Raw genomic sequence first — 26,258 nt, forward strand, 5'->3', positions numbered from 1 at the left:
GTATTTAGCACACCATCTCGTACAGGATAATTTATTTATCCTAACATCACTTTGTCGGGCAAAGACTCAACATCAAAACTCAAAAGAACAGACAACGACTCTTCTGTTTCACAACTGGCACACCCCTCCCTTCCAATGACTGTATATGAAGCTCCTTCCCTGCGACTCGTTCCCTCAGGAACAGCATCCTGCATCACTGCCTGATAAGTCAACAGGAGCACAGTGAAATGAATTGATAATATAAAAGAGAAATGCCATTGCAGCCGCGGTGCAATTTAGAAGTAGTCCAAAAAAACTTGCAATCCGCAAACAATACATTTTCACCCGCAGCATCGTTTTCAAAGTGGCCTAATTTTAGGGAAAACCGCCAACATGTCAACGTCGTTTGTGCTGCTGATCGTGCAACTCAACCCGGGCTGTAAACACAGCCGCTGTTCCCCTGAATATTATATAGGGGGCGTGGACTTCCAGGTATGAACTAAAAGAAAAAAGAAACATTTGATACATATTGTTGTTACTTGTTTTCTGTTACTCAATTTGACAACCATAAACAAGAAAACGAGTCGATATCTAATTACCGTTTTGGGTACTAGAAAAATGATATAAAACAATTAATTGACTCGTTTGGCCTTGCCTAGATGAAAGGCAGTAGGAATTATCCATAAGCATCCTTCTTGTCTTGCGTTTGATGTACCTGTTGCAAAGCTATAGACCCTTTTCCAGTACGCCACACATTGACGTCATGCACAGACTCGTAAGACTTGGCGCCAGTAAGAAAGCCCATTCAACATAGCCTATATTACTTAACAAAATAACCTCTTTGGGTGCTCATATGCATACAATGATGTTTTGTTTCTTGCTTGAACAGCGCTAAGATTATATTTGGTTGTGATCTTTGCAAAATAACTATTTTGGGCTGCAGTTGTTAGCTAGAATGGTAATGCTCATTGATATGGTCGGTTCCCCTCTCTCCACTGAGATTCTCTGCCTCTAACCCTATTACAGGGGCTGAGTCACTGGCTTACTGGTGTTCTTCCACGCTGTCCCTAGGAGGGGTGCGTCACTTCAGTGGGTTGAGTCACTGATGTGATCTTCCTGTCTGGGTTGGAGCCCCCCTCGGGTTCGTGCCATGGGGGAGGACTTCATGGGCTATACTCGGCCTTGTGTCAGGATGGTAAGTTGGTGTTCTGAAGATATCCCTCCAGTGGTGTGGGGGCTGTGCCTTGGCAAAGTGGGTGGGGTTATACCCTGCCTGGTTGGCCCTGTCCGGGGGTATCATCGGACAGGGCAACAGTGTCTCCCGACCCCTCCTGTCTCAGCCTCCAGTATTTATGCTGCAATAGTTTGTGTCGGGGGCTAGGGTCAGTCTGTTATATCTGGAGTATTTCTCCTGTCTTATCTGGTGTCCTGTGTGAATTTAAGTATGCTCCCTCTAATTCTCTCTCTCTCTCTCTCTCTCTCTCTCTCTCTCTCTCTCTCTCTCTCTATTTCTCTCTTCTCTTGGAGGACCTGAGCCCTAGGACCATGCCTCAGGACTACCTGTCCTGATGACTCCTTGCTGTCCCCAGTCCACCTGGTCATGTTGATGCTCCAGTTTCAACTGTTCTGCCTGAGGCTATGGAACCCTGACCTGTTCACTGGATGTGCTACCTGTCCCAGACCTGCTGTTTTGGACTCTCTCTCTACCGCACCTGGTGTCTCTAACTCTGAATGATCAGCTATGAAAATCCAACTGACATTTACTCCTGAGGTGCTGACCTGTTGCACCCTCTATAACCACTGTGATTATTATTATTTGACCCTGCTGGTCATCTATGAACATTTGAACATCTTGGCCATGTTCTGTTATAATCTCCACCCGGCACAGCCAGAAGAGGACTGGCCACCCCTCAGAGCCTGGTTCCTCTCTAGGTTTCTTCCTAGGTTCTGGCCTTTCTAGGGAGTTTTTCCTAGCCACCGTGCTTCTACATCTGCATTGCTTGCTGTTTGGGGTTATAGGCTGGGTTTCTGTACAGCACTTTGTGACATCAGCTGATGTAAAAAGGGCTTTATAAATACATTTGTTTGATTGATTGATTGTAGCAAAAGCTAGCCTTAGAGCCATTTTACTGGTGGAAGTAGAAGTGTTTTTTTTAAAGTGTAATGCAGTTGATTTGCAATGTTGACACAAACATTATATTAAGCAGGACATTCATACGAGCCTTAAAATCCAGTTCAAATCCAAAAGTAGTGTGAAATGCAATCATAAGCAACATGTAAATAGAGGCTTATTTTTCTGGCACTCTAGAAGAACTCCCCTATTGTTCTGCCACCAACCTGAAAGGGTTCGACTAAACTTGTGATTGCATGTTTAATTCTGATTTTACACAATGTGAATGTTGGTCGTAGCCTGGCGGTTAAGAGCGTTGGGTTAATAACTGAAATGTTGCTGGTTCGAATCCCCGAGCTGACTATGTGAAAAATCTACAAATGTGTCCTTGAGTAATGCGCTTAACCCCAGTCGCTCTGGAGAAGAGCGTCTGCTAAGTGGAGTAAAATGTTTGGCTTCTGCCCAATGTGTAAGCTTTAATTAACTAGGCAAGTCAGGGTGTGGGAGTTTCCTCTGGAATTTACACATTTACGACATGACAGACAGTTATGGAGAAGAGAACAGCGCCCCCGTCGAGCAGCATCATACAGTACGGTACCGTGACAGACCGACTGCAGTCAGTCCAGCGACTAGGACAGCAGCGTGTCGTTCTTCAACTTCCATTGACGCCAGAAAAACATATTTTTGTGTGTGTGTGGTTGTGTGCTTTGACAGACGTGATGAGCGGCAGGGTTGGCGACCTCAGCCCGAAGCAGTCTGTTGCATTGGAAGAGGTGAATATCTGTATTGTAGGCTACATTTCTGTATTTGTGTACCAATTATTTCTGTTTGTCGATGTGCCAATCGCCGATACTGTTGAGGACGGTAACACCCGGAACCTAGAAAACATATGGCTACAGTTAATTGTAACTACCAATAGAATATTATTTCATCATGTCGTTCTCCATGAAGTTTCTCTGTAAGGGCGTTTTCACCCAGTTCAGAGCTATACGCCTAGTTCGGTTCACAGAGCTTAATTTGATCAAGTTGGTTTCACATTGGCAAATGTCAAACTAAAATGCCTAAACAAAACCACGTGTTCATGCAAGTAATTTGTTTATTGGAGAAAAATGCTCACGTTAAATCAATATATAATTATCAAAAAGCATAACTTGTGTGTGCCAAACGTCATATTACTTTTGCCTTGGTCTTCCAACAACATGCAGGAGAAACAGCGCAATAGCTGCACCAACTGCGACGTGAATAGGCTATATTCAGTAGCCTATATCCCCTACCCTAATCTTTATCGGCTGCTAACGTAAATGCGCTGCTACTCACAGATATCAAATTACTGTTGGAGTGTAGGCGAGAGCACCAAGGTCAAATTAGTTTCATGTTGGATATTCGGTATTCTGCCGTCAATAGCTATTGAACCAAGCATTCCATCCATGACTATGAACATGATGTATTCTGAATCAGGGGAGGATGGAACAATCCACACATTTTTTTGTTCTTCTGGATTTCAATCTTCAATAGCACTTTAACGAAGATGCCATGACTATGAAATGTATATATTCTGAATCATGGGGAGGATGGAAAATAAGACAGAGAGTTTGTGGTGATATATGTTCCATATAAATGGATTAGAGATGTTTTGTTGATGCGAGTTGGGTGCCTGTTTGATGACATCTAGTTGACATCAGAATTAATGAATACAATTCTATCCATTAAAGGGGCAATCTGGGATTGGTACATCCATTTTTGGACTTTTAAATTATTACTATATAGCCATTGATTCTTGAAGAATGTAACTTAGAAATGCCACGTGAGCAACGGTCTTAACCCATCCGAACCCCAAATCTATGCTTGTTTACTCAATTGTTTGTAAACAATGTAATTGTAAACAAACACTGTATAGCTTCAAAACATGGTTAAAACTATCATTTTGATATCATGGATGGTTAGTCCTTGCATCCATATTCGAGATTCCTTGCGTCTATGTATTTGAGAGTGGTTACATCTCTCATGCAACATTCCCTCAGCTGTTTACCAAATAAAGTGGCGGGGGTAAATGCTTTGTTATTGTTTGAAACCCAGATTGCCCGTTTTAAAAGGGGTAGACCTGCAGGACTATTCAATGTCCATGATCCAGACTTACTATCTCATAATTCTGACTTAAACCTAACTGGATTTTCCATTTACCTCCTGGAGGCCTATTATTTCATGAATTAATTCTCAAGATATTATGTAACATTATTTATACCGTATGGAATTGAGTATCTCCAGTCTTGGTTCGTTATTGTCCTTTATGTCAACTTTCTAATATTGTCATGTGTTTATGTTTATATCACGCAAAGCTCAAACATACAAGCAGCTATCTGATTGTTTGTGTTATCTATGTATCTCTACATACCACATTTAATATGCCAGAATCAACAGACGTGTGACAGCGGTGTCACAGATTGAGGCAGTGTGTATGATTATGCTTTCATCTGTCTTATTTTATGAAATTAAACTTGATATCTGAGTATGCTCTCTAGTGGACTTATTTTTGAGATTGTTAACCTATGACTGACAATAGGAATTTCCTTCAGAAGTCACACTATTGAATTTATTTTGACCTGTCCGCTTTGTTTTAATGTGTAAGAATAGATTCACTTCCACATTTTGAGGTGGATTGCATGTGATTTTAGACAAGTGTCTGTGATTTTCTTATAACAATTAATTTTCATGTAATAATGTTCATTCATGTTTACAACTAAACCCGTGTCCATCACTAACACACCTTTGGCCTCTCTCTCTCTCTATCACTGCCACCCCGTTTCATCCTTGGGCAGTTTCGAGAGAGGATTCAGGATGTTCTTCCGCTACTTCCTGCTCATCATGACCACTTCCTGTTGCGCTGGCTCAGAGGTGAGGTAAACTAAAGTTGGTGGGAGACTGAGGCTAACTACAACTGTTGCTTCATCATGGCGTGGTGGTGGGCTTGGAGTTGGACTAATATAATATTCTGATACGAGAGCTGTAAGGCTGTTAATAAGACCATGCATGTATGTCTATGGACAAACTCTCAGGTCTAGCTGGGTTACTGGGATAAGCTACTGAAGAAGTCACATTGAACACGCAGAAAAAGCAGGCACAGATATTGTAGTTTGAACACAACAATTTCAGCAGTTGAAACTTGTATTTCTCAACAGTTTTTCAACACATAGAAGTAACCAACAGCTTTTCAAATAGAAACCAACCTTTAGGGAAGTTACAAAACCTGCTAACAGTAAATGCCTTCAGTTGGGTGTTATGGGGGAAGAGTTTGAGAAAGAGAGAACATTTAGAAACCAAGTTGTTTAGCTTGGACATGGATATTGTTAGAGTGTCTGTGGTCTAGAGTTGATTAGTCGATTAGTCGAGTGACAGGTTGTAGTAACACAGAGAGTGACAGGTTGTAGTAACACAGGGAGTGACAGGTTGTAGTAACACAGGGAGTGACAGGTTGTAGTAACACAGGGAGTGACAGGTTGTAGTAACACAGGGAGTGACAGGTTGTAGTAACACAGGGAGTGACAGGTTGTAGTAACACAGGGAGTGACAGGTTGTAGTAACACAGGGAGTGACAGGTTGTAGTAACACAGGGAGTGACAGGTTGTAGTAACACAGGGAGTGACAGGTTGTAGTAACACAGGGAGTGACAGGTTGTAGTAACACAGGGAGTGACAGGTTGTAGTAACACAGAGTGACAGGTTGTAGTAACACAGGGAGTGACAGGTTGTAGTAACACAGGGAGTGACAGGTTGTAGTAACACAGGGAGTGACAGGTTGTAGTAACACAGGGAGTGACAGGTTGTAGTAACACAGGGAGTGACAGGTTGTAGTAACACAGGGAGTGACAGGTTGTAGTAACACAGGGAGTGACAGGTTGTAGTAACACAGGGAGTGACAGGTTGTAGTAACACAGGGAGTGACAGGTTGTAGTAACACAGGGAGTGACAGGTTGTAGTAACACAGGGAGTGACAGGTTGTAGTAAAAACACAGGCAGTGACAGGTTGTAGTAAAAACACAGGCAGTGACAGGTTGTAGTAAAAACACAGAGAGTGACAGGTTGTAGTAAAAACACAGAGAGTGACAGGTTGTAGTAAAAACACAGAGAGTGACAGGTTGTAGTAAAAACACAGAGTGAGAGTATTGTTTGTATTCTTTAGTTCTTTAGTATTTTAAATGTGAGTGTCTGTCCTTGTCTGTTAGTGTACCAGTGTTTTGTTACTTGTCATGTTTTGTGTTTGTGGACCCCAGGAAGAGTAGATGGGACTGGGCTGAACTCACACAGGCTCTCTGTGTTATTTAGGGCGATGCACATTAAACCTGTAAAACAGGTTAAGGGAGAGAGGGCAATTATCATGGTTCACAAAGGTTCTTTAAAAGCTGAGACATCCCATGGCACTTATCAGAGTAGGGGTGTTAACCCGGGTCGCCTGGCTAAACTCCCAATCTGGCCCTCATACTGTATCTTCATGGCTACTGTCACAAACCTCTTCGTCAGAAGATATGTTGAAATCGCTGTCGGACAAAGTGGACCAATATGCAGAGGATTGCGTGCTCATCATCTTTTATTTAGAATGTGAACACGAGGAAAAAACAATAAACAAAACTCACGACAGGAACAGTGTAGCAGGCTAAACAAAAGCAGTGCTAACATACAACTACCCACAAGTGACAAACAAAACACACACCTACTTATAGGACTCCCAATCAGAGGCAACTAGAAACACCTACCTCCAATTGAGAGTCCAGCAACCAAACCTGCACATAGAAAACTTAATCTAGAACCTACTCATACTAAAACATACACCACAAAACCCCAGAAGACATAAATAACACACCCCTCTAAGCTATACACAAAAAAAACCCACCATACAAAACAAACATGCCACGCCCTGACCAAATAATACAAATAATCCTCTATACTGGTCAGGACGTGACAGCTACCTAATCATCGCCATCTTATAATTGTCTCATTCATCCCCCTCCTCTCCCCTGTAACTATTCCCCAGGTCGTTGCTGTAAATGAGAACGTGTTAAAAAAAAGTGGAAAGACATTTGAATCCAAGGCAAATTATTGCACCAGTCGCCTGCTGCGTTGTGAAAGAGCCATGACATGGGAAATCACTGACATTTTGTATAGAGAATAAAGATATGTAGCTGTGTTACTGTAGACTTCATCCAACAGATTTCAGGGGACATACACTATTGTGACCCATGTGACAGGAGGACGGGGTGAACCGAGAGGTTGTTGACCTCCTTTTTTTATTCTTCCACGCAAACATTGAACAAGTCTGGCGTTGCATAGCAACATCACTCAGAGGTAATGGTCAGTCTGTCTAGACCAGGGATCGGCAACTCGACCACAGCCCCCATTTTGTAGGCCCGTGGATCTAAATGTAATTCATTACAGCTACTAGTGCTGAGCGATTAGTGCTTTTTGAGGTCCGTTTTGATTATTCAAAAAAATATTCACGGTTTTCAATTTCATTTTCGAGGATTTTTTGTTGTTGCGCTATGCATTATGTGGGTTGAATGCTGTAACAACACTGAATAAAACAATCAATACAAGTCCCATGATGGTAGGGACTGCCTATTACTGCTGATCACTTAATAATCTTCATTTACTCACATGACTTTACTGTAATCAAATATTTCAGTTGTGTATATTACATTAGTTTTCATTTGATAACTTTATTATTTCATTCCAAGTCATCATCTCATCTCTATAGAGCTGCTGTCTGACTAAATCACTATTTTAGTAGTTCTTCAAAGTAAATAAGGCATACTTTATGACTGCTGAATACCAACTGTCAATGGGCTTTTGTCAAGTCCCCTTTCAAAGTGTTTTGCATTACGAGGGATAAAAATTGTCCGTCTCGTGCCTACCTGTCAACTGCGTGAACAAAAATCATGTGATCAAAGGGAAATGTAGTTTTGACTCCAAGTTTTAACAGTTGCTCTTCACCAACTTCATCCTGCAGCCATTGACCTGCATAGTGGGAGGATCTATCGTCAACCAATCACAAGGGTGTTTTGTTTGACCCACAGGAATGTGACCAATGACGTGACTGAAACAGGAAACAACTTTGCCTCAGTTTATGTATACAGTGGATATGTACAAATGAATGTGATATTTGAGGCTCTCACTCTCACCAATTGATTGTACAATGTACAAACATATTTTTAGGTTGTGAGTGTTTCATATGGGGCTGGAGACATGTTTATTTCGACATTAAAGAAAGAAAGAAAAACCTTTTATAGAGAATGTCAGTCACTGCCATGTTGCACTGAGCCTTGCTGTTGGAAACACCACATCAGTGTCCGCTTTTTGCATATTATTGATACAGTATCGCCTTTAGGCTACACCACTGCTGTCATCCTTACCTCCAAGCCTTTACTCATGGTGGATGTATAGGCTAATCTAAGGCAGGACTCTGAAGGCAGTTTGAAATCAGCCACATTAGCCCACCAGTCAACGACTACGACTGCGTTTAGACAGGCAGCCCAATTCTTTTGACCAATCAGATCAGCTTTGACAAAGATCTGACGTGAAAATATCTGATATGATTGGTCAAGAGACCAATTACTGGAAAAAATATCAGAATTGGGCTGCCTGTCTAGATGCAGCCTTTGTGTATTGACCATTCAGAGCTAATTGGGTTCAGTGGGTGTTACTGAGTAGGCTGATAACCCATTTAATGGATGCACAGTCCATAGTTTAGGCTGTAAAATGTAATTAGAATATTCAATACGCACAATATGCTGACTGGGAAGGTGATTTTCCACAGTCAAAGTCCTGCAATAACAGCAGGGTTCTACAGTGCAACCATTTTGCTCACATATGAGCCTAGGTATTTTGTTGTGTGACCTGGAATTTTAATTTAGGACCACCAGTGTGCTAGAAAAAAGGATTTTAGCTTTCAAATTAAATGTATTGGTCGCATACACGTGTTTAGCAGATATTATTGTGGGCGTAGCGAAATGCTTGTGTTTCTAGCTCCCACAGTGCAGTAATATCTAACAAGTAGTATCTTAACAGTTTCACAACATATACACGTAAATCTAAGTAAGGAATGGATTAAGAATATATACATATATGTTAGAGCGGCATTGGACTAAGATACAGTGGTATAGAATACAGTATATACATATGAGATGGGTGATGCAGTATTTATAACCTGAAATGTGGTGCTCCTGAATTTCTTTGTGCGCCTACATTTTTTAAAAACTTTAAGCGCACATGTGCTCCTTGTAAAAAAGGTCCGCTTTAGAGCCCTGAAGAGCTAAGAACTGGTGTTGGAACCTAAATTATTCTCCAATCGTTTCATTCTGAATGGAACCGTCATTTTTTTGGTTCCATTCTGCATTTCTGTTCCGACCTGCAAAATAAAGTTCTGAACCCCCAAAAAAGTACAGGTTTATATCATTCCTTTATGTTCCTTTTTAAACCTCTGAAATCACATTTAGGTCGACATTAAATTACTACCAATCTGTTCGGATAAAGCATCTTGCTATGGAGCGGGCAAGCTGTAGCCTAGTTGTTTACATGCGAGATGGACAGAGTGTAGGGCGCGAGATGTGACTGAAATTTCTCCAGTTGGTGAGAGAGGGTGAAGGAGGAGGCTTTTCTTGAAGCCCTGAGCATCTTGTTATGACATGCATTATCTGAATTAGGCCCATACAATTATACCTTCGGAGGAGCGGCTTCTATCGAGGAACTTTGAATGTCTTTGAAATTCCGAGAGTTGGCTTAACATTGGACCACAGCTAGCTAGCTAGCTAACGAGCTTGTGTGTGCAGAGCGTCATCAGGATTAAAAACGTTTTCCCTTTTGGTAGTTCATAAATCCAATGTGAAACATGGTAACTACATTGCCTTCAGAAAGTATTCATACCCCTTGACCTTTTCCATGTTTTGTTGTGTTACAGCCTGAATTCAAAATGGATTTAAAAAAAAATATTCACCCATCCACAAACAATACCCCATAATGACAAAGTGAAACATGTTTTTAGAAATTCTTGCAGATTTATTGAAAATGAAATACATAAATATCTAATTTACATGCAGTACCGTTCAAAAGTTTGGGGTCACTTAGAAATGTCCTTGATTTTGAAAGAAAAGCACGTTTTTTGTCCATTAAAATAACATCAAATTGATCAGAAATACAGCACTTTCTTCTGAAACTCGTCAGTGTATTCTTGTTCTGAGAAATGAAGGCTATTCCATGCGAGAAATTGCCAAGAAACTGAAGATCACCTACAATGCTGTGTACTACTCCCTTCACAGAACAGCGCAAACCGGCTCTAACCAGAATAGAAAGAGGAGTGGGAGGCCCCGGTGCACAATTGAGCAAGATGAGAAGTACATTAGTGTCTAGTTTGAGAAACAAGTCCTCAATTGGCAGCTTAATTAAATAGTACCCTCAAAACACCAGTCTCAACGTCAACAGTGAAGAGGCGACTCCGGGATGCTGGCCTTCTAGGCAGAGTTCCTCTGTCCGGTGTCTGTGTTACTGTACTGAAGGCCAGCATCCCGGAGTCGCCTCTTCACTGTTGACGTTGAGACTGGTGTTTTGCCGGTACTATTTAATGAAGCTGCCAGTCTCCATTGACCTCATGGTGAAATCCCTGAGCGGTTTCCTTCCTCTCGGGCAACTGAGTTAGGAAGGACGCCTGTATCTTTGTACTGACTGGCTGTATTGATACACCATCCAAAGTGTAATTAATTACTTCACCAGGGTTAGTCACTGTCTGCTTTTTTTTGTTTTACCCATCTACCACTAGGTGACCTTATTTGTGAGGCATTTGAAAACCTCCCTGGTATTTGTGGTTGAATCTGTGTTTGAAATTCACTGCTTGACTGTGGGACCTTACAGGTAATCGTATGTGTGGGGTACAGAGATGAGGTAGTCATTAAAAAATCATGTTAAGCACTATTATAGCAATATAGGTAATAGCATGCCATTTAGGACACAGCCACTGACCGCTGCTGTCAGCTGGCCATTTAATCACCTTAGCTAGAGTATTAGATAGGCTGCTTGGCATCCTCTCCTATCCCTTCTGGGTCAGTACTTCTGTGTCAGTACTTCTGGGCCAGTACTGTACAGTGCTGCTACTGTAAGTGGGAGGTCTGATATAAGGTTTTGGCACACAGTGGAAGGAAGCCTCAGGCAGGCGACCAGCTGCTTTTAATCTCCTAAAGGACCCTTCAAGCTGGAATCTTTCATGGTGAAACAGCCACGTCTGTTTGCAATTTTACAACAACAAAGAAGTTACTGCAAACAACCAACAGTTTTTTTTACCCTCTGACATCATTACACGAGCGATAGAAGAGCACCTGTGCTGCAATTTTTTCTCCCACGCTGTTGCTCAGTTTGGCAACAAAAACAATGGTGATGGGGTGGCCAGTGGCGCAGATTCCCATCTTTAATGGAGGCTAGCGATAGTCTGTTGTCATGGTGACACAACCAGCTCTGCCCTGCTCATTGGCTGAAACCCAGAGTGAGGAATAAATGCAATGTCTGGGTATATAAAGAGAGATGATAACCAGGGTTTCAGCCAATTATAATTGAAGGCAGTCAATTCAGGAAGTAAACTAAAATCACAATTCAATAATAGAAAAAAAGGACATTCATTTTCAATGACTTCTCAATAAAGTGACAAGTAGAAGCTATTTATTTAAAAAGTTGTAAATTTCTGAACGTAAAATTCAAGTCACATGCCTTCAATTTGAATTAGGCCCAACCCTGATGGAAACTAATTCTTCACAGTCACAGCCATAGCTGACAGTCAATGTGTGTTCCAAATGGAACCCTGTTCCCTCTCTAGTGAACTCAACTTGCACCCTATTCCCTCTAGTGCACTCAAATGGCACCCTATTCCCTCTTCAGTGCACTTCTTTTGACCAGGGCCCATAAGTAGTGCACTAAATATGGAAAAGGGAGCTATTTTGGACACAGCCAGTGCCTCTCATCGTCTTCTCATGAACGAAAAGGGGACTTGGGGTCATTTCCTGTTTGTTTGCTAGTAGTCGTCTGTTGATAATGTTTTTAACATTAGTTGCGGAGGACAAAGATGCTCTGTGTTTCTCAAATAGACATAATACATGTTGAATAACAGACACACACACACACACACACACACACACACACATTCCCAATCACCATCAGCTGTTATCTACAACCATAGCTATTATTCACACCCCCCTCCTCTTTCTTCTCATCTTCTCTCTCCCCCTTTCTCTCTGGCCCCTCCTCTCTCCCCCTTTCCCTCTGGCCCCTTCTCTTTCTCCTCTCAGCCAGGAACTTCAATGTCACCAAATCAGAGGCCATGCTGAGAAAGGTAACCATCCCAGTCCACCCTCTCCTATGTTGTTCTTATTGAAACATGTAGCTATATGGCTATTGTCTATCTGTTGTATATTGTCAATGGTACCATTAGATTAGCCCTAGTGTGACCAGTGGTTTGTCCAGCCAGCCTAACACAAGCCATCTGAAATAATGTGGGGGAAAGCCCATGGAAAATAGCAGGGATTGTGTCACATAAAAGTGCTGCTCACAAAACGGCATTTAACCTAATGCGGAACATTAATGTGATGAAACCTTTTAGCCTGCTGTACCATTATGTCAGGTGGTATTTGATACCCCTTTCATGCTGAGGGGGTATTTATGCAGGTATTAGTCACTCTGGCAGTCTGACTGATCCACTTAACTCACTATACTCACTGTTCTCCTGTCTGTGTGAGCGTGTGTGCGTGCTTGCATGCCTGCGTTAGAGCGAGGGAGGGGGGGGGGGGGGGGGGGTGCAAAGAACATGCTATTACATGTAAAAACTGTTGTACCATGTTTTATTTCAGCACCTTGACTTCAGGAGGCACATGAACGCAGACACAATCACCACAGAATGGCAGCCTCCAGAGGTACCGCTCTCTTGTATTAATAGTGTGTTACCATGCTATCAATAATGTGTTCTCATGGCTATTGCAGTGTGTTACCGTGGTATTAATAGTGTGTTACCGTGGTATTAATAGTGTGTTACCGTGGTATTAATAGTGTGTTACCGTGGTATTAGTGTGTTACCGTGGTATTAGTGTGTTACCGTGGTATTAATAGTGTGTTACCGTGGTATTAATAGTGTGTTACCGTGGTATTAATAGTGTGTTACCGTGGTATTAATAGTGTGTTACCGTGGTATTAATAGTGTGTTACCGTGGTATTAATAGTGTGTTACCGTGGTATTAATAGTGTGTTACCGTGGTATTAGTGTGTTACCGTGGTATTAGTGTGTTACCGTGGTATTAATAGTGTGTTACCGTGGTATTAATAGTGTGTTACCGTGGTATTAATAGTGTGTTACCGTGGTATTAATAGTGTGTTACCGTGGTATTAATAGTGTGTTACCGTGGTACTAATAGTGGGTTACCGTGGTCTTAATAGTTCGTTACCGTGGTATTTATAATGTGATACCGTGGTGTTAATAGTGTGTTACTACGGTATTAATAGTGTGTTACCATGGTATTAATAGTTCATTACCATGGTATTTATAATGTGTTACCATGGTATTTATAATGTGTTACCATGGTATTAATGGTGGGTTACCATGGTATTAATAATGTGTTACCATTGTATTTGTGTCCAGGTGATAGAGAAGTACCTGTCAGGTGGGATGTGTGGGTACGACCGTGAGGGAAGCCCCATCTGGTGGGATGTCATCGGCCCCGTGGACCCCAAGGGCCTCTTCCTATCAGCGTCTAAACAGGACTTCATCAAGTCTAAGATCAGAGACTGTGAGATTCTGCAGAAGGAGTGTGAGCTGCAGTCTGAGAGGGTATGAGAGGGTTTCATTCATATGTGGAGGGCCTGGAGTTGTTCCTGAACATACAGTATGACCTGACCAGGACAAACTCCTGGCACTAACCTTACTGAGATTAGATACAAACTCCTGGCACTAACCTTACTGAGATTAGATACAAACTCCTGGCACTAACCTTACTGAGATTAGATACAAACTCCTGGCACTAACCTTACTGAGATTAGATACCGCTAATGAAGTGTTTCTGTCTAGAATCTTTGTCATCCTTGTTGAAAACCTAGGGTTACAGATCTGAGATGACACTTTGATACTCTCTCCATCGCTCTCTCGCTCAATCTCTCTCTCTTTCTCTCTCTCTCTCCTTCCCTCTTTCTCTTTCTCTCTCTCTCTCTCTCTCCCTCTGTCTCTGTTTCTTTCTCTCTGCTGTAGTTGGGGAGACATGTTGAAGCCATCACTATGATCTATGACTGTGATGGTCTGGGTCTCAAACATTTATGGAAGCCTGCCATCGAGACTTACGGAGAGGTACACACACACACACACACACACACACACACACACACACACACACACACACACACACACACACTGTTCTGTTGAATCCAGAGTGTGAATGTGATGATACTGTGTGATCGTTGTGTTGTTGTTGTACCTCTACAGATCCTGACCATGTTTGAAGACAATTACCCAGAGGGCCTCAAGAGACTGTTTGTCATCAAAGGTACGTTTCATCACCACTAGCACAGTGGGTTTTCAAACCTTTTCTCGGGGACCCCCTACCGTTCCACAGCTAGCACACCTGAATCAACTTGTCAACTGATCGTCAAGCCCTTGATTATGTGAATCGGGTGAGCAAGTTCAGGTGTATCTGTGTCTTAGTATCACAGTGGTAAACCGACCTGTGTAGTGTGTCTCACATCTCTTTATTTAATATATATATATATACAGTTGAAGTCGGAAGTTTACATACACCTTGGCCAAATAAATTTTAACTCAGTTTTTCACAATTCCTGACATTTAATCCTAGTAAAAATGCCCTGTCTTAGGTCAGTTAGGATCACCACTTTACTTTAAGAATGTGAAATGTCAGAATAATTGTAGAGAGAATGATTTATTTCAGCTTTTATTCTTTCATCACATTCCCAGTGGGTCAGAAGTTTACATACACTCAATTAGTATTTGTTAGCATTGCCTTTAAATTGTTTAACTTGGGTCAAACGTTTCGGTTAGCCTTCCACAAGCCTCCCCCAATAAGTTGGGTGAATTTTGACCCATTTCTCCTGACAGAGCTGGTGTAACTGAGTCAGGTTTGTAGGTCTCCTTGCTCGCACACGCTTTTTCAGTTCTGCACACACATTTTCTATAAGATTGAGGTCAGGGCTTTCTTATGGCCACTCCAATACCTTGACTTTGTTGTCCTTAAGCCATTTTGCCACAACTTTGGAAGTATGCTTGGGATCATTGTCCATTTGGAAGACCCATTTGCGACCAAGCTTTAACTTCCTGACTGATGTCTTGAGATGTTGCTTCAATATGTCCACATAATTTTCCTCCCTCATGATGCCATCTATTTGTGAAGTGCACTAGTCCCTCCTGCAGCAAAGCACCCCCACAAGATGATGCTGCCATCCCTGTGCTTCACGGTTGGGATGGTGTTCTTCGGCTTGCAATCCTCCCCCTTTTTCCTCCAAACATCATGATGGTCATTATGGCCAAACAGTTCTATTTTTGTTTCATCAGACCAGAGGACATTTCTCCAAAAAGTACGATATTTTTCCCCATGTGCAGTTGCAAACCGTAGTCTGGCTTTTTTATGGCGGTTTTGGAGCATTGGCTTCTTCCTTGCTGAGCGACCTTTCAGGTTATGTCGTTATAGGACTCGTTTTACTGTGGATATAGATACTTTTGTACCCGTCTCCTTCAGCATCTTCACAGGGTCCTTTGCTGTATTTCTGGGATTGATTTGCACTTTTCGCACCCAAGTACGTTCATCTCTAGGAGACAGAATGCGTCTCCTTCCTGAGCAGTATGACGGCTGCTTGGTCCCATGGTGTTTATACTAGCGTACTATTGTTTGTACAGATGAACGTGGTATCTTCAGGTGTTTGGAAATTGCTCCCAAGGATGAACCAGATGTTTTCTGAGGTCTTGGCTGATTTCTTTTGATTTTCCCATGATGTCAAGCAAAGAGGCACTGAGTTTGAAGGTAGGCCTTGAAATACATCCACAGGTACACCTCCAATTGACTCAAATAATGTCAATTAGCCTATCAGAAGCATCTAAAGCCATGACATCATTTTCTGGAATTTTCCAAGCTGTTTAAAGGCACAGTCAACGTAGTGTATGTAAACTTCTGACCCACTAGAATTGTGATACAGTGAATTATAAGTGAAATGATCTGTCTGTAAACAAATGTTGGGAAAATTACTTATGTCATGCACAAAGTAGATGTCCAAACTATAGTTTGTTAACAACTAAGTGTATGTAAACTAAGTGTATGTAAACTTCCGACTTTAACTGTGTATATTATGTGATACTTTTGGCCCCTTTTTTCCCCTAATTTAGTGATATCTAATTGGTAGTTACAGTCTTGTCCCATTGCTGCAACTCCCGTATGCACTTGGGAGATGCGAAGGTCGAGAGCCGTGCGCCCTCCGAAACACGACCATGCCAAGCTGCACTGCTTCTTGACACACTGCTCACTTAACCCGGAAGCCAGCCGCACCAATGTGTGGGAGGAAACACCGTACAGCTAGCGACTGAAGTCAGCTTGCATGCGCCTGGCCCGCCACAAGGAGTCGCTAGAGTGCGATGGGACAAGGACGTCCCAGCCGGCCAAACCCTCCCCTAACCCGGACGACGCTGGACCAATTGTGCGCCGCCTCACGGTCGCGGCCGGCTGCGACACAGCCCGGGATCGAACCCAGATCTGTAGTGACGCCTCTGCCGCTGCGCAACTGTGACTCACATCTCTTAAACCTGTATGAGACACCAGTGTATCGCACCATACTGTCGTTTACATGGTCCTTTCTCCCCTCCACCTCTCCTCAGCCCCTAAGCTCTTCCCTGTGGCTTACAACCTCATCAAGCACTTCCTGAGTGAGATCACCCGCAACAAGATCATCATCCTGGGGGGTGAGACACTTCCTTATTGACATCGGAATGTTCCCATAAAAATGTACTGTTCTAGAATGCTGAGTAAAGAATTGTCAGCTCTATGGATGCCATTTCTATTAGCCTCACACTAAGTTGTGAATACATACAGTATGTATACCCATCTTAACCCTACATGTAGATGAAGGTTATGCATGTACTAACTGTTATCCGCTCAGAATAAGCTTCTCCTAAATGACTGAAATGGTAACATCTGTCTCTCTCTCTCCTCACCTGTGTGTTGTGCAGCCAACTGGCAGGAGGTGTTGTTGAACTACATAGACCCGGAGCAGCTTCCTGCCGCGTACGGAGGGAAACTCACCGACCCTGACGGGGACCCTCGCTGTAGGAACAAGGTGAGCTCACACCACCAGGAAGTGGGACGCTTTTTTAATGGGGGGGGGGGGGGGGCAGTTTTTTCATGATCCCCATTCTCATGTTGCTACAGCTGGAATGATAGGCTGGAGAGTTCAATTCTGTACTCATTATTGCTCTTAAGTAGTTTTCTTTTGGCGCTTTTTGTTTTTTCATACATGGTGACTACATTTCTGACTTGCTGTTTCAGCATTTAGTCGTTTCTCCACACCTGCCTTAGTGGTTTTGCAGTAGGATGCTGCATACTAGATACTAGGCTGTGAGATGAGAGCAGCTTTGCTTTGCTGCCTGTGACCACAAGATGCAGTAGGTAGGACTAGTGATTTATAAGCTACATCCTGCTGTCAGTGGGGCTAGATAAGGAGTCTCTGTCAGACAGTTGAACTCCTATGGGTGATCCGTTGAGATTGTGGACTGTACAGCATCAAGAAACGATTCACGACCAGTCTTGACAGGCTCTTCATTCCTTCTGGTCACTGAGATTTTATAGGAGCTCCAGATGGTATCCTTTGGGTCTGCTCCCACGGGGTTCAGTCTGATGGTGATTGGGTATTTTATGTTAGACAATGTTGCTGTCATGGATCTGCTTCTTCTTGCTCTACAGTTCAGTCCTACCTTTTCACCTTGGACCTCGCTGCTAGCCAACACCGCCAATGGCCCTTTAGTCATCTTCATGCCATTAAATGCAGTTAGTTGTTGCCTAGATGCAGGCTTGGGCAGACACATGCTGACTGATAAATTGGTAATTTCATTACCCAGAAAAACTGATCTTATGTCTGATGTTTCTGTAGATACATAGGTAGAGATGTCTTCCTAACCGGAGATGAGGAGCAGGAAGGAGGACAGGTCTTGGTCATTCCAAATGAGGCCCAGGAAAATCTCATAGAACTCTTGGAATCTTTGAGTATTTTTGGAATGACTTTGGAATCTTCAGGAAGACTAAGATTCTAAGGACTGAAACTCTCTACTTCCATTCCATTTTTGAGTCATTTAGCCATTTTCAACACGTGAACAGGAGTTTAGTTTTTATCCTTGGTAGCTGTCTAGCCCCTGACTTTCTAGCTATCCCATTAGTTTATTTGTAGTGTTTCGGTCAGGTACTTGGTGGAGCATTTCTTACTTGTTGACTTCTCTGTGAACGTGAAGAACTGATGCTCAATCCAGAGGCATGTAGAGACATGACAAAGCAATTGAAATGTGTTTGATGAGACATTGGTCTGAACTAGGTTAACGCCTTGTTGGCCGAGTTCAGACCAAAGTCTCATCAGATATAGTTTCTAAGTGTTATCATATCAAGGGTCAAGACTTCTAGTAGTTCTACAGTCTATGTGTGGAATGTTGCAACTTCTTCTGTGACTGTGAGGCGCTGGAAGGTCGTGCAGACATCATCACCTATTTACTGTATAGAGAGATTAGATTAGGGGGTCTGTGTGTACAGTACAGTGTACAAGGCAGATTATGCAACAGTCAGTCAAAGTTGAAAAGTCATCTTTAACACGTTTACCGTTGGCAGTGCCACATGCGTTTGGGCCTGTTTGTGTCTGCACCCGAGCTCAGTTTGTTCACCTGCAACCACCCGCAATTGCTAATAATCCATCTGCAACAGTACGACTATATGTGATAAAGTGAAAATGTCAGGCCCTCACCTGACACCAAACCACTAATATAGAAAATACACTGTACAGTCAGCGATGACCAAAAGATTTTTTGACATAACGTTTTTAGATAGGCCTATGTTTCTGTTTATAATTTCCAACATTTTGTTAGGCTATTTTCAACTTGTCTATAATTAGACACGTGTAGCTTCTCTTCTGTCATTATACTGTATGTTTCCTTAGAAGACTAAATAAACTCTTCCTCACCAGAATAACATACATCGATAGAATGAATCCTTCAATCTAGTTCGCATCGGTAAAGCTTGTTTTCTCTTTCCTAAAGCCACTTGCCCCGTGGATATAACCGCATCACTAGTGCTCAGCTCTCAACATTCCCCATGGCTTTCTGTGTGATCCAGACATGTAATGGTCCTGTGTGATCCCAGACATGTAATGGTCCTGTGTGATCCCAGACATGTAATGGTCCTGTGTGATCCCAGACATGTAATGGTCCTGTGTGATCCCAGACATGTAATGGTCCTGTGTGATCCCAGACATGTAATGGTCCTGTGTGATCCCAGACATGTAGTGGTCCTGTGTGAATTAACTGTGGACTGATGCTAATCACAACGTTCTCATGGTTGGAGTGAACCGTCATCCTCCATCTTTCTCTCCCTCCATTCACATGGAATATACCACTCCTTTACTGCCCCTTGTTGGTAGCTTTTAGTTACTGCTGGTGCTTAAATGTTTTATTCTTCTGTCTGATTGGTTGAGCTGAGGGCTCCCTCATGTTTTTGGTTCCACTGAGGCTTCCTGTCATGAGTTTGGTTGCGCTGAGAGCTGAGGGCTTCCTCTCATGTGTTTGGTAGGGCTGAGGGCTCCCTCATGTTTTTAGTTGCACTGAGGGCTTCCTCTCATTTGTTTGGTAGGGCTGAAGGCTGAGGGCTTCCTCCCATGTGTTTGGTAGGGCTGAAGGCTGAGGGCTTCCTCTCATGTGTTTGGTAGGGCTGAAGGCTGAGGGCTCCCTCTCATGTGTTTGGTAGGGCTGAAGGCTGAGGGCTTCCTCCCATGTGTTTGGTAGGGCTGAAGGCTGAGGGCTCCCTCCCATGTGTTTGGTAGGGCTGAAGGCTGAGGGCTCCCTCCCATGTGTTTGGTAGGGCTGAAGGCTGAGGGCTCCCTCCCATGTGTTTGGTAGGGCTGAAGGCTGAGGGCTCCCTCCCATGTGTTTGGTAGGGCTGAAGGCTGAGGGCTCCCTCCCATGTGTTTGGTAGGGCTGAAGGCTGAGGGCTCCCTCTCATGTGTTTGGTAGGGCTGAAGGCTGAGGGCTTCCTCTCATGTGTTTGGTAGGGCTGAAGGCTGAGGGCTCCCTCCCATGTGTTTGGTAGGGCTGAAGGCTGAGGGCTTCCTCTCATGTGTTTGGTAGGGCTGAAGGCTGAGGGCTCCCTCTCATGTATGTTTCGGGTTACTACAGAGGAAGACTAGATTAACCAGTAGAATGAGGACAGTCAGTGTGGTCAAATAAAATTTGCTGTTCTTGTTTTTATGCAAATAAATAAACAACGGACATCAGAAACGTATACTCTGGACTCTCATTTCCAAACTATGAAACCTCAGAAATGTTCATAGTTGTAAGTAAGCCTTTCTTTTTTTTATATCCTTTTATTTCCTTCCCTCAAAAGAAAAGAAAAAGTGTTTATTTCTCTAACATTTTTCCTGCTAACTTTCATAGTATTTTTCTCAGCTGGACCCACACCATCCATCCTCTAACATTGTATCAATGTGTTCCAGATCCACTATGCAGGGCCGGTACCTGCTTCCTACTTCGTGAGGGAGTCAGTGAAGGTGGATTATGAACAGTGTCTGACAGTCAGCCGAGGCTCCTCACAGCAACTGGAGTATGAGATACTCTTCCCTGGCTGTGTGCTCCGGTGAGTGGGGAACTGTTAACCTCTCTATCCCTCCCTCACCATCTCTGTTCCTCATTCTTTTTCTTTTACTGTATGTGTGTTGTGTATAGTGTAAGCCAAAAGGAAAATGAATCCATTCCTATTTCTTCCTGCTGTTTCCTGTGTGTGTCCCATGCAGGTGGCAGTTTTCCAGTGATGGGGCAGACATCGGCTTTGGGGTGTTTATGAAGGGTAAGATGGGGCAGAGGCAGAACGCATCGCAGATGCAGGAGGTGGTTCCCAGCCAGAGATACAATACCCACCTGGTGCCTGAGGACGGCTCTCTCACCTGCAGCGAGCCTGGAATCTGTGAGTACAGGACAGCCAGACAGGGCGACATAAGGGACCACACGTAAACCCTTCTCACAATAACATGCTGAACCAAACCATACTGTGCTAGCTTGGGTATTTTTGGTTCTAGACATTATACAGTTTGGCTCGGCTCTGTAAGGTTACAGTCACACATGGAGAATTGGGCAGGGGCATATGAGAACCAGGCCTGGCATACAGGGATACGAAGGCTGCATTTACACAGGCAGCCCAATTCTGAACTTTTTCCACTAATTGTTCTTTTGACCAATCAGATCAGCTTTTATGCCATCATTTGGCAAAAGATCAGAAATGGGCTGCTAGTGTAAACGCTGCCAAAGAGGACAAGGGCAATGGTCAAGGTGTAGAAGGACTTGACTGAGGAGAGACATCTAAGTTGTTTTCTTTTGCTTCTCCAGATGTGCTGCGGTTTGACAACACCTACAGTATCTTCCAGTCCAAACACATTAGCTTTACTGTCGAGGTCCTGCTCCCCGGCCAATCGCAGTCTCTGAAGAATATGATTGGGATGGAATCTGGGCCCAGCAACCAATCACAGTCCCTGAAGAACAGGAGTCTGTCAGAATCTGGGGCTAGCAGCCAATCACAGTCTCTGAAAAATAGGGGTGGGTCAGAAAGGGGGGCTAGCAGCCAATCGCAGTCTCTGAAAAACAGGGGTGGGTCAGAAAGGGGGGCTAGCAGCCAATCGCAGTCTCTGAAGAACAGGGGTGGGCTGGAATCTGGGGCCAGCAGCCAATCGTGACAGACGTTACTGAGTTGCTAATCTCTCGTGGACAGATTCTCGTGGACAGATGAAACGGGTGAGAATCTGTCAAAGCTCACGTAGAATTATATGATTACAAGCAGCAGTAGCTCCTCGTTTTGGGTTTACGTCATTGATTATTTGGACAAATCAGGATTGGGTGAAGGCGGTGCTTAAACTGTTGCAGTGATTTTCAAGCCTGTGTGCAGATGATAAATTGTTTCCACTAGATTCCACAGCCACAAAGTCAAAATCTTTTCTTTTTTTTGCCATGATAAACACTGGTGAAATTAGGTTTGGCTGAGAGTTTCCGTTTGGGAAGGAGGAGACTTCGCTTCCTTTGCACAAAGTTAATCAGAATTGTTAACGGCAGTCCCCCCCAGAAGTAAAACAGGAAATGAGATCATTTTACTTCTAGGTAACCGAGATTACTGAGTTGCTAGCCTGTCGTAGATTATAGTGCGTCCCAAATGCCACCCTATTCCATATAAAGTGCACTTTGGGACACAAGCCCGAGTCTTATCCCCAACCATGGTCAGTGAAAACTTGAAAGCACTGAAACAGACCCCACTGGTCCGCACTGAGGGATTTCATCTGACCATGGACCGCTCCATATGCTGCTCACAAACAAAAGTATGTAGCTCTGATCCAGGGGGTTACATGTGGCTTGCTGATGCTGAGACTTCAACATCAGCAAGCTGCACGTAACGCCCTGGAACAGAGCTAGGACGTACGATGAAGAGAAACCAAGAGTTCCACAACTCAGGGTCCCTGGAATGGAGATGTATTCAAACAAAAACGTCAATAACAACTGGCTTACTTGAACAATAATACAGTATGTTTATGGAAGAGATATTTTATCTCATAGACCGTACTACTACTATAGATGAACGTCATTGAAGGTTATTGTTCAGGGCGTATTATTTTGCAGTGCTGAACAGGGTACATAGCCACAGAGCAGGGCGTATTATTTTGCAGTGCTGAACAGGGTACATAGCCACAGAGCAGGGCGTATTATTTTGCAGTGCTGAACAGGGTACATAGCCACAGAGCAGGGCGTATTATTTTGCAGTGCTGAACAACCTTATCAAAATTCAAGGAATAAGGAAAGACTTCAGAGATTCATCCTCTCTCTCTCTCTCTCTCTCTCTGTTTCTCTCTCGCTCTCTCAATTTGCTTTATTGGCATGACGTAACAATGTACATATTGCCAAAGTGTACTTTAAGTGATACATTTACCATTTTAACATAATTCAAATAATAATACTCAAGATTATTAACGGGATAATCAATAACAACAATAATCAAGGGTATAAATAACCATACATTAAACAATAACATAGAGGACATTGCAGGTTGGTTGGTCTGTCAGACACTGCCCCTCATTTTATGGCAGGCAGCGGTTTTGGGCTTCTGAGTGGCGCAGCGGTCTAAGGCACTGCAATTCAGTGCTAGAGGCGTCACTACAGAGCCTGGTTCAATTCCAGGCAGTATCACAACTGGCTGTGATTGGGAGTCTCAAAGGGCGGCGCACAATTGGCCCAGCGTCGTCCGGGTTTGTCCGGGGTAGACCGTCATTGTAAATAAGAATTTGTTCTTAACTGACTTGTCTAGTTAAATAAAGGTAAAATACAAATGTAGTGCGCTGCCAACCCACAGCTCTCTGCGTCCTCCCCCAACAGGACAGGTAGCCTATTGCTCTTTTTGGAGTTTTATTGTTAGTGGATATTGTCCTAATTCTGCCCTGCATGCATTGTTTGTAGTTTTTCTCTGACAATGTAGGATAATCTTACAGAACTCTGCATGCAGGGTTTCAATTAGGTGTTGGTCCCATTGGGTAAAATCTTTGCAAGTGGACCCCACACCTCGCTGCCATAAATTGCAATTGGTTCAATGACACATTCAATTCGTTTTAGCTAATTGGTATTTCAATTTGAATTGGGTTTTTTTAATGGCGTAGAATGCCCTGCGTGCTTTCTCTCTCAGTTCATTCACTGCCCCGCTTAGGTGTCCAGTTGAGCTTATTTTTAAACCTAAGTAATTGTAACCTAAACCTAAGTAATCTCTCTTTCTCTCTCTCTCCTCCTCCTCCTCTCCTCCTCCTCAGGCCACTTTGAGTGTGTATTTTCTTTTTGTCATCAAACAGTTCTGTTGAATATTTGAAATCCATACGTTGACATACCAGTAGTTTTATTTTCAGGGAAAACAAATCTATATTTAGTATTATTAAAGCAAGACCTGTGAGAAAGCTAATATCCACTGTACATAGTATTGTATGGTTAAGCATCAATGCAGTACAGCAGGGGTTCTTGTTCACGTGTATTACTGTTTACAGAGATAACCCAAGCTATATTAAATATACCATCCACTTGACCTTTTTTTATTTGAGGGAAAATGTTGATTTGAAGCTCATTTCCTGTAATTCAACGTAGTTTAACAAGACTCATGACATCTTTCAGATAGGCTATTTACATATGAATAATAGATAAGGAAGATAAAGTCTAGACCCGAGTTCCCCAAATGTTACCAAATATGTTTTATGATCATTTATATGAACCCTCAATTGAATTATACATATTCTCTTTTACAGAAAGTGAATAGATCAATGGATCAATTTGATAGCAATAGAGTCACACATTGTGTAAGATTACTTGTATAAGATCCAATTTCTTTGACTCCTCGGCATTAGAATGTCATAGCTTAGCTTCTAAATGTTATAGAGACAAACCAAAGATATTAATTCCCATGTGCATCAGAGTCATGTCTTCCTCTGGCATTTTACCGCTTGTTGCTAGCTTAAAGCATTTTTTTTTTTTTTACCACTCAAATCAAGGAAGGTCCTGTGCCACCTTCCCACGAAACGTTGGCGCCTATAGGGGGCATGCCCCCTAGGTTGGGAACCCCTGCACTAGAATGACATTCCATGTTGTTGAGTAATTTGAAGCGGCTTGTTGCTGTATATGGGCGATTCTGCAACTACAGGCCTTTTGGGGTCCCAGGGGTATCTTGTTAATTTACATATGTTAAATTGACACTCAAATAACCGTAAACTTTTGTTTTCATTATTATAATTTTTTTCTGGGGGTCACTGTTTCGCATTTAGTTTAATTTTAGCATAATTTATTTGCACCAAAGAAAACAAGTGATAAACAACAATACGGATAATAATAAAACAGTATACAGGTGTGGTTGTAAGCCCAAGGGCTGATTATAAAAATCACCATAAAAAAACTATATACAATATATAAGTACCAAAATAAAAAAGGTTTGTTAAAACAGATTACTGAGTAGTTTGGTTCATCAGGCTGACCTCCAGTCTTCATGGAGGAGATTACTGAGTAGTTTGTTTCATCAGGCTGACCCCCAGTCTTCATGGAGGAGATTACTGAGTAGTTTGGTTCATCAGGCTGACCCCCAGTCTTCATGGAGATTACTGAGTAGTTTGGTTCATCAGGCTGACCCCCAGTCTTCATGGAGGAGATTACTGAGTAGTTTGGTTCATCAGGCTGACCTCCAGTCTTCATGGAGGAGATTAGTGAGTAGTTTGGATCATCAGGCTGACCCCCAGTCTTCATGGAGGAGATTACTGAGTAGTTTGGTTCATCAGGCTGACCTCCAGTCTTCATGGAGGAGATTACTGAGTAGTTTGGTTCATCAGGCTGACCTCCAGTCTTCATGGAGGAGATTACTGAGTAGTTTGGATCATCAGGCTGACCCCCAGTCTTCATGGAGGAGATTACTGAGTAGTTTGGATCATCAGGCTGACCCACAGTCTTCATGGAGGAGATTACTGAGTAGTTTGGTTCATCAGGCTGACCTCCAGTCTTCATGGAGGAGATTACTGAGTAGTTTGTTTCATCAGGCTGACCCCCAGTCTTCATGGAGGAGATTACTGAGTAGTTTGGTTCATCAGGCTGACCCCCAGTCTTCATGGAGATTACTGAGTAGTTTGGTTCATCAGGCTGACCCCCAGTCTTCATGGAGGAGATTACTGAGTAGTTTGGTTCATCAGGCTGACCTCCAGTCTTCATGGAGGAGATTAGTGAGTAGTTTGGATCATCAGGCTGACCCCCAGTCTTCATGGAGGAGATTACTGAGTAGTTTGGTTCATCAGGCTGACCTCCAGTCTTCATGGAGGAGATTACTGAGTAGTTTGGTTCATCAGGCTGACCTCCAGTCTTCATGGAGGAGATTACTGAG

At 43.0% G+C, this 26,258-nt stretch overlaps 1 protein-coding gene across 1 annotated transcript; it reads left to right on the top strand.

The window, feature by feature from the left end:
• The first annotated feature begins 2,623 nt into the window (after positions 1–2,623).
• On the top strand, positions 2,624–25,338 carry LOC106570827 (SEC14-like protein 2). Its single transcript, XM_014143376.3, has 12 exons — positions 2,624–2,862; positions 4,906–4,981; positions 12,402–12,445; positions 12,960–13,022; positions 13,742–13,930; positions 14,345–14,440; positions 14,576–14,636; positions 16,967–17,050; positions 17,318–17,424; positions 20,830–20,969; positions 21,127–21,296; positions 21,716–25,338. The coding sequence occupies exons 1-12, from the start codon at positions 2,638–2,640 to the stop codon at positions 22,057–22,059; spliced, it is 1,599 nt and encodes a 532-aa protein (XP_013998851.1). The 5' UTR covers positions 2,624–2,637; the 3' UTR covers positions 22,060–25,338.
• Positions 25,339–26,258: the final 920 nt, after the last annotated feature.

This window comes from Salmo salar, chromosome 15 (genome assembly GCF_965601325.2).
Source record: "Salmo salar chromosome 15, fSalSal1, whole genome shotgun sequence".
Lineage (NCBI taxonomy): Eukaryota > Metazoa > Chordata > Actinopteri > Salmoniformes > Salmonidae > Salmo > Salmo salar.